The following is a 13,214-nucleotide window of genomic DNA, read 5'->3' as shown; positions in this document are numbered from 1 at the left end:
AGTCAAAGTTCGCAAATACTTCCTTAGAAGATGTCACGACGGATCCACCGTCAACCTGAGAATGTCTGCATCCTACTACTGTCTTGGCCAGTCTGGTGCCACCAAAACAACTTGGACCCCTTCCCTTTGTGTCTTTTTGAGAATGTACAACGACATAGACACTGGCGGAAATGGAGAAATCAGATGAAAATCCAGTGGAACAGGTCCATATCCCCTTTATGCAATGGATACAGGGTTTGTAATTTGCCTGTGACCTTTTTTTTTTCATGCTTCACAAAGTAAATTATTGAACTGTGGAGAGTAAGGGAAGGAAAGCCTTCTCTTTCACTTAAACAGAGTATTGTCAGGCTCTGCATACTCCTTGCTGTCTGCTGTCCTGGATGTGTACAGCTTGGAGCACCACCTGCACTAAATCAAACCCCCCATGCCGCATAGGAGAGTCCTCATAAAGAATAACAGAGGAATCCTCTGATTCCTCATCCTTGAGAAAAAAAAAAGAAAATTAAAACCTGCCCAGGATGGAACCAAGGGCAGAACTCTGAAGCCTCTCTAAAGAGAAGGAAACTTTAACAAGACCCTGTACTGATTTAGTCAGACACTGTGTCCAAGCCAGTTCATCTAGGAGTGCCAGCAAGGGACCAGAGGATACCTGGTCTAGAGGGTACTCAGCTGTATAGGAAAATTTCAGTAAAGGGAGTGGAGGAATGGTTTCCTTCACTATACCCAGAGGCCACGCAAGCTGCTTGAGCTCAGAAATAAACTGAGCAAGGGATTTAAGCCATTAGAATATTTGAATATACAGAAAGATGTATTTGTAGCAGGAATAAGGGAGTTTGTATGTTCTCCCCGTGTTTGCGTGGGTTTCCTCCGGGTGCTCCGGTTTCCTCCCACACTCCAAAAACATACTTGTAGGTTAAATGGCTGCTATCAAAATTGACCCTAGTCTCTCTGTCTGTCTGTCTGTGTGTGTGTTAGGGAATTTAGACTGTAAGCTCCAATGGGGCAGGGACTGACATGAATGAGTTCTCTGTATAGCGCTGCGGAATTAGTGGCGCTATATAAATAAATGGTGATGATGATGATGATGAGGTAAGACCTTTCCTCGAGTATTGCGTACAGTTCCTGTTGCTTCATCTACAAAGATATATTAATAAGATAAAAGGAATAAAAAAAAAAAAAATAAAAAAAAAAAAAATCACAGAAGGGCTACTAAAATGGCTGTATAACAAAAGTTGTCAGGAATGACGTCAAACAGCAGAACATGCACAACTAAGAGGAGACAAGGGACAGGGTTGACATGATAGAAACATTCAGATATATTAAAGCTAATAGAGTTTAGAAAGGCTGCTTTTTAAAAATAAGATAAGGAAATCTAGAACAACTGAATACATTTTGAAATTGGAGGGTTATAGAAGAAAAGGCAACATAAGGAAACAAAACAAACATTTTTTTTTACAGAAAGATCCATGTCTCCCAGCTGTAGTCGTGGGTACTCAGTAAAATTCAAGAATACATAAAGCACATATACCAATACGACTTTTTGCAGTTAAATTTTAGGTTTTTGATTTGTAACATAAATGACTATTATACTGCAATTTTAATATATATTTCTTTGCCTATATCAAATGATTGATTGTACAATTCAGCAGTGATTGAATCACTGGTGAATTGTACAAAGTTTGGAGTGTTTTTGCAAGGAAAGGTGGTGTCTGCAGTGAATGTTCACAGAGTGATTTTGGAAACATACTGTGAAAGGAGATTTTCCGGTATTAACACACTTTATAAGTGTGGTTTGTGCATTGGTCTATTTTTAAGAAAAAGGCAATATTGCGCTATTGTTGTCTTCTCTGTTGGTTCTAGGTCACAATCCTTGGATATATACAGCAGAGAGCTTTATGAGACACAGTGGATCATCATAATATACAGATGAGTGAAATCTGATCACAATTTTTATTGCTCTGAATAAGGCTGTAAAGAGTAGGAGTATTGCACTAGAAGGTAGCTTTTTCTTTTTAGAGATTTTATATTCCTAGTTGAACAAACAGGGGAGACTGAAGCCACCCTGATACAAGGGAATGCATTTTTCCTAAGAGTTACAACTGCTAGGACATTAAGAATATATTGATCCCTTGGTAGAATAATATTACTAAAGATTATACAAAACTAGTAGAATTTCAGCACCAGTTGCTTTTATCTGGACATGAATAATTATATATTCAACACTTTCTACAACAGAAGTACATCATGTATTCAGTTATACGGACAATGCTACTCAGTTTGCCATCCCACACCAATCATACATTAAATTTTAAATTTTAGTACACCTATGTGGCCATCTTTATCATGCTTATTGAAGTGATGAATATGAACTTAAAGACCATAAAATGGACATAGTCATGTACATTTCTCAATTACAGTACATTTATATCACAGTACAGAATTTGTAAATGGAAAAAAGGTTTTAAAAATAATAATAAAAAATAAATAAATAGGTGAGGTTATACACAAAAACCTGTATGCAAATATTCACATAACCAGGGCTGGGTAAACCTGATCTTACCTTCTTTGTTTAAAGCTGGGCTGCCCAGGGTAAAGCCTCCTTCCACTACTCTGTCAGGACTGCTATACTTTGGACCACCTTTATTTTTACCAGCTCCATAATAAGGAGATGAAGCAGGCTTTTTTCTTGAAGCATGTTCAATAATTAAATGTGAACAGCTGCAAAAGAAAATGCAAATTAAATGATCAAATATATAGCTGAAAAACAAGTAGCTTGTGTAAACTGAAACTATGCAATGACTGCAAACTTAGAACAACAGAGTATGCTGTTGCAAATGCAAATTTCCATTCCTTGTAAGCTTTACTTTACCCTTTATTTATACAGTGCTAACATAATGCAGTGCAACCACACAATATTTAATCATTCTATTTCTATGTAGATTTATCTGCATACAGGCAAGGACATGTGGTCAAGAGACATGATATGACATGATGGGGCACATTTATCGGCTACATCCAAACACCCGTTCAAAATCTCGCAATGCTGTGTCCGTTATTAGCACTGTATGTACCAATGTTTACAGGCAAGGTAGTAATGCACAATACAGTTGCCAGGTCTACTAAAAAAATAAAATAAAAACAATAGAGTTCATGTTTATAGTTAATATGTCCTAATAATAGAATTTAGTAATGTTGAGTGTACCTGCATTTTTCTTAAACTTGCATGCTTTATATGACAGATGTTAGAGATGCTCAGGCTCGGTTCCTCTGAAACTGAACACGCCCGAACTTAGGGGATCCAAGTACCGAGCCGAGTCATCTTTACGTCGTATCTCGGATCTCGCGAGTTTTGGAATCTATCGATTCCGCTCTGCGAGCAAAATGCCGGCGTAATATCGGTAATAATGCACAGGCCGCGTTACTTTTAATAGTAATGCGGCCAATTGAATATGCCCCCAAGAGTTGAAAATTGTAAAAAAAAACAAAAACAAAAAAATGAAACAACAACAAAATAAACATTTTCAAAACTTACGCATGATGGCCATTCAGAACAGCAACATCATCAGCAGTGGAACCGTTGTAATCTTGTAAGTTAATATCAGCATTATTTTGTAGTAAATACTTCACTATACTGATGTGGCCATTGCATGCAGCAATTATTAGAGACGTCCTGTAATGGGAAATAAAATTATATAGAGATAGACTTAACAATATATCAATTTCCATTGTTATCACTACACTTCAGTAATTTCAGGGGTCCCTATTTTGTGCATCACTTCCACTGTTTTTTCACTAGTTCAGAGTGGATTTAAGAGCTGTATTCTCCTGAATAAAAACGCTGTTTAAGGTTTTTTCCTCTGATAAGCAAAAATATGGTAACTCAAATGCCATTTAGGTTGTGCAGGGAACAGGTCTCTCCTGCTAATTTAGATCAATAAATTATCAAAAACATTTTACGGTTTATTCAGCAAAAAATAATGGGACAGCAAATGTTATACAATGAACATAAGAGAAAATATGTCACATTAGGTTTTGCTTATGTTGCCGTTTCACTCTGCTTTTATGACTGTGTGCCTTTCTTTCATCTATAAAGGGTTTTGTGGTGTAGGCTCCATCTTCTGTATGTTATTCTATAATAAAAGGTCCTGTACGAAAGTTGGAATGCCACAGGCAATCTTTTGAATGTCACCTACTATAAGTACTTATTTATTCCTACTATATAGCCTTAGAAGAACATCAATTATTTCACAGTGAAAAAATAAAAATATAAATCATTAACCATTATATTTTAATTAAAAATTTTCACAAAATATAAGCTTTATGGTGTTAATGTTGGTATAAAGGTCACTATATTGTAGAACAGCAGTTATCATTATAGTTTTCTCTGTCAGTCTCTGTGACATGTCACTTTCACTGGGCTGTAAAGAATACTGACGGGAGCTGTATTTTCACGAATTAGCAGAGAGTGTGCTGTCTAAATCCGATGGCCTAGGCAAGTAGGTTAATGACGCATGAGATATTACACAGCTACCAACTGGGACTTATTTCCAGAGATAGATCAAAGTTTTTAGCATTTACTCCTATGTACCTGATGTTTAATGTTTGCTCAGGTATACAGGGCTAATTTTCTTGTTTGAGACAATGAACAAAGTTTCCAGTATCTGGACTGATATACAGGGATACATTATAACCAGGTACTGATGGAATAAGGCTACAGTCATACAGTCAGGAGCCAGCTAATAAAATGCACAAATGTACTGGGGACTGCTCCACAGGGAGGGATGAACAAGCAAGCGAGAGAATGCATGTGTTTAGAAAGCTCCATGTGAACAGGAAAAATGTATTTATGGTTAACGATTCAAAATTTAACATGATTTTAATATTAGCATGCATACTAGTCATTTCATTTTTAGAGGTGTTCCAAGTTTGTATGCAAATGCATTATGACCAATTGTTGCAGTGATAAAAGTGTTAAAAAGAATCAATATTGATTAGATAGCACTTATTATAAAACATATGTAAAACCAATTTAAGTTGAAATTTCACATTGATTAGTACAGCAATGATGGACAACTCAATATATAAACATACATAAAAAGTCAATATTGTTTATATTAATCACCTCAGCAACTTCATCCCAAATCCACAGAAACCAAAAGAAATATTATTAAGGGGACTGACAGCCCAGGAGCAATATCATTGAAGTATTGCACTTATATGCGACAATGATCACAGGTGGAAACCTGTCTGTATGGAACAGACAATGTCTCTCCAGTCTATGGAATAAATGTATTATCTAAATAATGATATTTACAGCAAATGGCTAAATCAAAAGGTGACTTTAGTTGTTATCCACTACTTTATTGTTAGTTACTTATTGATAGGCTTATATATTGTAGTCAGATGTTCCAGGGGCCCACAAGAGTTCAAATCTTACTGTTCCAAGAAAGGTGTCTATAAGCACAAAGTGCCTGATGCGTTCCTTCGCTGCTATTATTTTATCAGAGGCTCTTCTTGGGACGGTAAGAATTGAAGCCATGTGGACCCCCTGCAACTCGGGACTATAATATAGAAGACTACCAGTGAGTAAGTAAGACGTGGACTGTAAAGGAACATTTAGAATCTCCAAATACATAGCCAAATGCTTTTTGCTGGAGAATACAAAGATTCTGTCCCAGTTTCCCTGATATTTACATATACAAGTATGATCATCGTATTTTTACCTTTTCAGCTTGTCCTGTGAATTTACATTGGCTCCTTTTTTAATTAAAAACTCAACCATGTCTTCATGATTTTCGTTAACAGCAAGAATAAGTGGTGTACAGTCCTCCTAAAAACAAAATAATATATATTTATTACAATAAAAGCAATTCATACTGACCAAAAAAAAAAAAAAGAGTCAAAAACAAAAGTCCAAATATAAATTCTTCCCACTTGATGAACAAAAAAAAGCGCTGAAAAGAACTAACTTTCTGCTTTTTTTTCTCCAGAGTATGGTGCATGTCACAGAGATCATTCGGTACAGTCAGTCATTAGGCCAAGTTAATGTCCTCTGAGTACAGTCAGTGTGTTTAAAAACAATACATAAAGGAGAAACCAATAACATAATTGGTGAACATGTATTATTGAGAAGTCCTACGCTACTATAAGTTCTCATGTCCTTGAAGTGTTGATGAGACAAGGAAAAGGGAAAGAATTTTTGATCCCAGATGAATTCCATATAATAGTGTCTAACTGGTCTCTAAACATTAAGAACCCTTCAAATGGAATAAGAGGATTTATGTACTTACGTTAAATCCGTTTCTCTGATTCCGTCTGGGGGACACTGCTTACCATGGGTTGTGGAGGGAGCTTGGGGAGTTGGCACCTAACTATTTAACTTTTAGTACTGCCGACAGACCCCTCCCCTCTACAATCCCCGTGGACTCTTCAGTTTATTAAAAAGCCCTAGGAGTAAGGCCAAACAAGAGCACACAAAGAGAACAGAAGAAGGGAGGGATCGCAGTGTCCCCCAGACGGAATCAGAGAAACGGATTTAACGTAAGTACATAAATCCTCTTTTCTCTTTCATCCAGTCTGGGGGACACTGCTTACCATGGGGACGTTCTAAAGCAGCCCCCTAAGGGTGGGACTACTCTGAAAGTCCCGCTCGCAAAGCATTACGAGCGAAATCTGCATCCGTAGATGCAAATACATTAAATTGGTAAAATTTTGTAAACGTGTGGACAGAGGACCAGGTGGCTGCTCTGCAAAGCTGGTCCGCAGAAGCCCCAATTCTCGCTGCCCACGACGCCCCTACCGATCTGGTGGAATGGGCCGTAAGTCTCTCTGGCACAGGACGGTTAGCCTTTATGTAAGCATGTCTAATCGTTGCCGTAATCCATCTAGCGATGGACTGTTTTGAGGCTGGCCAGCCTCTCTTATTAGCATCATAGAGAACAAACAAAGAATCTGTACGTCTAATTTGAGAAGTTCTTTTTACATAGATGCGCAGAGCCCTAACCACATCCAACTTTTCCATAGTCTGGAGATCAGATTGGGAAGAGGATGAAAAGGCCGGGACTACAATGTCTTGGTTAAGGTGAAAAGCCGAAACTACCTTCGGAACAAGGAAGGAAGGGTTCTTAAGACCGCTCTGTCCTCGTGGAAAACCAAATATGGTTCCCGACAGGACAAGGCTCCTAATTCCGAAACTCTTCGAGCAGAAGCGATAGCTAAAAGAAAGAGGACCTTCCAGGTCAACCACTTTAATTCTGACACATGCAAGGGCTCAAAAGGAGGCCCTTTAAGCATTTCCAGTACCAGGTGGAGATCCCATGGTGCTGTCGGCGGAACATAGGGAGGCTGAATATGCAGTACTCCCTGGAGAAAAGTCCTGATATCTGGTAAATCGGCTAATTTCATATGGAAAAATACAGAGAGTGCCGATACTTGGACTTTTAGGGAACCTAACCTGAGACCTGCCTCCAGGCCATCCTGAAGGAAAGCTAACAAGCGAGTGAGGCGAAAGGAGGATGAGTGGCAAGTCCTACCTTCGCACCATCTAATGTAAGCTCTCCAAATCCTGTGATAGATGCGAGCTGAAACTGGCTTCCTAGCTCGCATCAGGGTATTAACTACGTTGGGGGAGAAACCTCTAGCCCTCCATAGGCTGGCTTCAACAGCCATGCCGTTAAACTGAGCTGAGGTAAATTCTGGTGTCGGAATGGACCCTGAAGGAGAAGGTCATCTCGAGATGGTAGACGAACCCCGGGTCCTTCTGCCATGGAGATTATGTCCGCGTACCAGACTCGGCGAGGCCATGAGGGGGCTACCAGAATCACTGGCAGACCCCCCTGCCTGACCCGTCTGAGAACGCGAGGAAGCATGGAGATGGGAGGAAATAGGTATCCCATCCTGAACTCCCATGGCATGGTCATGACGTCCACTGCCGCGGCTAAGGGGTCTCTTGACTTTGCGCAAAACGTGAAAACCTTCCTGTTGTGTCTGGAGGCCATGAGATCTATGAACGGAAGACCCCACCTCTGAACTAGGGACTGAAAGACTTCCGGATGGAGAGACTACTCCCCCGGCATCATCTAGTTGCGACTGAGATAGTCGGCTTCCCAATTGTGTATACCTGGGATGAATACAGCCGATATTGCCGGAACATGAAGTTCTGCCCAAGACAAAATCTGGGCTGCAATTTTCATTGCCGCTGCACTCTTGGTTCCTCCCTGTCTGTTGACATATGCCACAGCCGTGGCATTGTCGGACTGAATTCTGACAGGGTGGCCCTGGAGGAGGGATTGTCCTCCTTTGAGGGCCAAGAGAATAGCCTTCAGTTCCAACACATTTATGGATAGGGATGATTCCTGAACCGACCAAAGGCCCTGAAGGCGGAGGTGTAGGATTACCGCCCCCCAACCTTTCAGGCTGGCGTCTGTCGTGGCTATGATCCACGCTCCCGGAGAGAAGGATCTTCCCACTGTCAAGTGATCCTGAATCAGCCACCACTGGAGAGATTCTCTGGACCTCGGGGATAGAGAGATCTTCTGGAGGTCCAGGCGTAGATGGGATCCTGACCACTTCGTCAACAGGTCCCACTGAAAACAGCGAGAGTGGGCTCGACCAAAGGGAATGGTCTCGAAAGAGGCCACCATCTTTCCCAGCAGCCGCATGCACAAGTGGATTGATGGGCTGGGGGAGGACAAGACCTGAGATGTTATGCTTTGAATTGAAGCAGCCTTTTCGACAGGAAGGAACACCTTTTGCTGGCTGGTGTCCATGATGAGGCCCAGGAAAATCATGTGTTGACACGGAACCATCTGAGATTTCTTTAGGTTGATGAGCCATCCGTGACCCTTGAGAACCGCCAAGGCAAGGGACAAGTGATAACGCAAACAACTCTCTGAGGAGGATTTGAAGAGCAGGTCGTCCAGATAAGGCACGACCTGGATGCCCAGAAGGTGAGGACGAGCTGCCATAACCGACATGACTTTTGTGAAAACCCTCGGCGCCGTGGAGAGGCCGAAAGGGAGGGCCCGAAACTGATAATGGGAGGGTCCTACAGTGAATCTGAGGAGGGACTGATGGCCCTCCCAAATGGGAATGTGGAGGTATGCATCTTTTAGGTCTATGGAAGCCATAAATTGATCTCTCTCCAAACCGTTTATGACCGACCTCAGAGATTCCATCCGAAATCTGTCGACTCTTAGGTGCACATTGAGGGTCTTTAGGTTTAAAATGGGTCGGAAGGAGCCGTCCGGCTTCTTCACAAGGAACAGAGTTGAATAAAAACCCTGTCCCTTTTGGAATTCTGGAACCCTGCAGACAACCTTCTGAGAGAGAAGAGAGGCGACACAATCCTGTATTGCCTGTCTTCTGGATGGATCTCGGGGTAGGGGGGTTACGAAGAACCGATGGGGTCTGGGACCCAGCAGGTCTATCCTGTATCCCCTTGATATATTGCCCCGAATCCAGGAGTCCTGGGAGGACTCTGTCCACTGTTGAAGAAAAAGAGACAGACGACCTCCCACTGGGGTTTCCCCCCGGGGAAACAAGTGGTCGTCAGGACGCAGGCTTCTCCTGAGTGCTGGAGGCCTGGCCGAAAAAGAAGATCTTCCTCTAGAGGAGGAGCCTCGGGCATTTGGCTGTTTACCCCTAAACACCTGTCCCCTGGACAAGGAGGATCCTCGAAAGGGCTGACGGAAGGAGCTGAACCTGGGTTTTCTGCTTCTACCTGGGAAAACCGGCAAGGAAGTACTCTTGCCCCCAGTAGCCTGGGATATCAAGGTATCTAATTCCGGACCAAACAAACCTGCTGCTGAAAAAGGAATGATTTAAACAGACTTTTTTTAATCCGCATCTCCTTCCCAGGATTTCAGCCATAGAGTTCTTCTAGCTGAAATGGATGCAGCCTGTATAGAGGAGGAGACAGCCGCTGAGTTTTGAGCCGCCTCATAAATGTACCCCGATGCCTCTTTTAAATGTGAGGCCAGGGGGAGTAATTCAGAACCCTGTAAGGTCTCTGCCAGCTGGTCTGCCCATACTTCCATGGCTCTAGCCAGCCAAGCTGAAGCGAATGTGGGTCTAAAGGACGAACCTGCAGCTGCAAAAATAGATTTCAGTTGGGATTCAACCTTCCGGTCATTGGCATCCGGAAGGGACGCTGAACCAGGAGCTGGAAGTAAGGTGTGTTTGGCTAAACGTGCTATAGGAACATCCACTTTTGGGATACTTTCCCAACGAATTACCTCCTCCTCCTGTAAGGGGTACAAGGAGGAGAATCTTCTGGGAACTGAGAACCTCTTCTCAGGTTGTTTCCATGCTCCTTCAGCAATATCTACGAGTTCCCTGAAGGGGGAAATCGGCAAGCCTTTCTTTTGGCTTTCTTGAACAGAATTCTGTCTCTAGGCGTAGGATCCTCCGGTTCTGGGAGGTCTAACGCTTGTCTAACTGCAAAAACCAAATCATTAACAAATTGGTTTCTAGAACTATCCTCCTGTTCCGAAGACTTAACTTGGTCAGAATCGGAATAAACTGTCTCCTCATCCTCAGAAGATTCCTCAGAATCTGAAAGGACCGTGATAGGGTTATCCGATCTAGGTCTCTTCCTTTTAGCGGACGGGATGTTTGGGGACTCAAGCAACAAGTTAAGCTTATTTAACCTTTAAGGAAAGCTGTAGACCATGCCCCTTCTGTGGGGATAGGGGTTTGGTCAGAAAAGGAGGAGGAAGGTCCTGGTAAGGACGCTCCAATAGACCCTGTGGTAACAGGGAGGCCCAGCTGAGTGTTATTATTAGAAGCCACCGAAGTAGCCATATTAGATAGCAATTGGTTAGATTGTAATACCATCTGAGCTAAGGAGGAAACCGACTGTGTCAGGGAGGCCACCCAGGCCGGCTCCTCCGTCAGAGGGGCTGTGGACTGATGAGTCTGCACAGTGGAAGCCCCTGCATCACATGCAGAACAGAGAGCCAATTTAGGGTCCCCCTGCCCACACGGTAATTTAACTTGACATTTTGAACAAGTGAAATATTTTACAATAGGGCCCTTTCCCTTATCTGTCATTTTTATAAAGGAAGGCACACCAAACACACAGATTAATGGGTTAATCTAGCTGTGTAACAGAGAGAATAGAGAGAGATATGTATGCAGAAAAAAATCAGATTATATAACAAGAAACAACTGATCTATATAATAAAAGTTGTACTTGTAATAATTAAACACCAAATGTTTTGTAGGCAAGTAGGAGACTATAATGTAAACCTTACAAGCCTACTTTTTTCCACAGAAATAAACAATATGTGTGTTTAAAGGCAATACTTAGCCCAGGGCCATAAAGGAGAGAAGTCCACGGCAGTTTGTCCAGTGTCTGCTCCCTCAGCTCTGATCTCTCTTCCCGGGCTTCCATTGGCGCCAGAAGACAGGGATATACCATCTCTCTGTGGAAGGAGGGGGGAACTCTATGTATTAGCTCCCCCCCCTTCAATAGCTCCAAAACGCTTGTAAAAAGAAAAAAAAAGAAAAAATGGAGCGTGACAGGTAGTGGAGACCTCTTTACAGAGGTCTCCGCAGCGACATACCCGGCGCCCTCCTCCTATGCATGAGGTGGGAACCGTGATATAGCCCCCTTCCTCCTCTCTCCGTAGCGCTGCTGGCCCGAAAATCCAAGATGGCCGCCGCTACTTGTAAATCCGATAACCGGCACTCTATGCCTGTCATGGCAGCGCCGGTTATCGGGGAGGCTGGAGGAGTGCAGCGGTCCATGAGACCGCTTGTCACTCCTCAGTTTAGGCACCCTTCTGAAAGTTTTCCTGTCAGTGAGAGCCTCTGGCTCCCAGCTGACAGGGGAATGCCTGCGCTGCTGGCTGTGAGTGTGTTCTCTATCATAGAACACACTCCAGCACTGTCACCAGTAAAATAAAAGAAAGAAATAATTTTTTTTTTAAATTACACTAGTCGTCTATAAAAAACGCTGCCCAACTCCAGGGCACCTGAAAAAAACTGAAGAGTCCACGGGGATTGTAGAGGGGAGGGGTCTGTCGGCAGTACTAAAACTTAACTAGTTAGGTGCCAACTCCCCAAGCTCCCTCCACAACCCATGGTAAGCAGTGTCCCCCAGACTGGATGAAAGAGAAATTGGCCAAACAATTTTTTGACTATTTGCTGACCAAAAGCGTACTCAAAGGGCTCTCCTAGCCACAACTGCTTATGCCATCGAACTTGCTGATAAAGCAAAGGTGTGGGTGCATGGCCTGGCTTGGAATGGGGTAGAATGTGAGTATCCCACTCTGCCACACTATCCTGCTTGTACATCCTTTATCAAAGTAGTCTGCAGCACGGATTTCGCATGCAGTAACCCAATATACAAAAACATACAAAATACAGGCGCTAAAAGATCATACACCACCAAGATAACTGCTAGCTATCTACAGCTCCCACCTGGCAATCTGCTGTGATTGCCAAACACAATATGTGAAAAAATGAATATAAACTGGGGAAGCGCTGATAATTTAGCAATTCCGATTGTCAGTCCGTGGACCTGAGTTTAATCGAATGTGTTGGATGTGCATCTGTGCAGTATTTTGGATCGATCAATATCTGGACGCAATTTCAAGGACTCTGTTGAAAGCCAAGTGCAATCTGTTAACACTGTTTGGATGTTCTATTGACGTCCTAATTGACTTTTTCACAGAAGTTCCTATTTTGTCTCAGTGAGATATTTCATTCCAACACACTGCCTATCCACACAGGTTCAATTAAGAGTCTTCACTATTGGACCGAATAAGCTTGAACTATTAGTCTATTAGCCAGCGGATCTATATTTTTGAGCATGTGGCTCCCAAGGAGTATACAATAATAGACAGAGTTTTATTTTTATTTGGAGCAATTAGGATCCTCTTAGCACTTCGCTCCTATTACATCAGCTCACTTCTCCATAGCAATCGATAGGGGAGATATACCCAGCTGGTATATGTAATGGTGTTCATACAGGCATTATTCATTATATTGTTATATGTCAATCCGGATTGACAATAATTGGGAGTATTCCGATATACCTATGAATGAAATGTATTGTTTTTAATAAGGTTGATTTCTAATATTTGTTTATTTTTTAATAAATTGCTAAATTATCAGTGCTTCTGCAGTTTATATTCACCCAATATACTCCTGCTGCTTGCTGCTACTTGTTTGTCTGACTTTGGGAGGCCTGGACAAATATTTGCAAC

At 42.2% G+C, this 13,214-nt stretch overlaps 1 protein-coding gene across 2 annotated transcripts in view; it reads right to left on the bottom strand.

Annotated features, from left to right (window-relative positions):
- The window catches only part of ANKRD26 (ankyrin repeat domain containing 26), an 88,605-nt gene that overhangs the window by 59,788 nt on the left and 15,603 nt on the right, over positions 1-13,214 (bottom strand). For both annotated transcript variants that reach the window (XM_075208968.1, XM_075208967.1), the window contains exons 4-6: positions 5,724-5,830; positions 3,533-3,670; positions 2,561-2,718 (exon numbers count right to left, since the gene is read on the bottom strand). In XM_075208968.1, coding sequence (XP_075065069.1) covers positions 2,561-2,718; positions 3,533-3,670; positions 5,724-5,830 — 403 coding nt within the window. The remainder of the gene's footprint in view (positions 1-2,560; positions 2,719-3,532; positions 3,671-5,723; positions 5,831-13,214) is intronic.

The sequence above is a fragment of the Mixophyes fleayi genome, chromosome 4 (assembly GCF_038048845.1).
Source record: "Mixophyes fleayi isolate aMixFle1 chromosome 4, aMixFle1.hap1, whole genome shotgun sequence".
Classification (NCBI taxonomy): domain Eukaryota; kingdom Metazoa; phylum Chordata; class Amphibia; order Anura; family Limnodynastidae; genus Mixophyes; species Mixophyes fleayi.
This window is presented reverse-complemented; position numbering and strand designations above follow the sequence as displayed.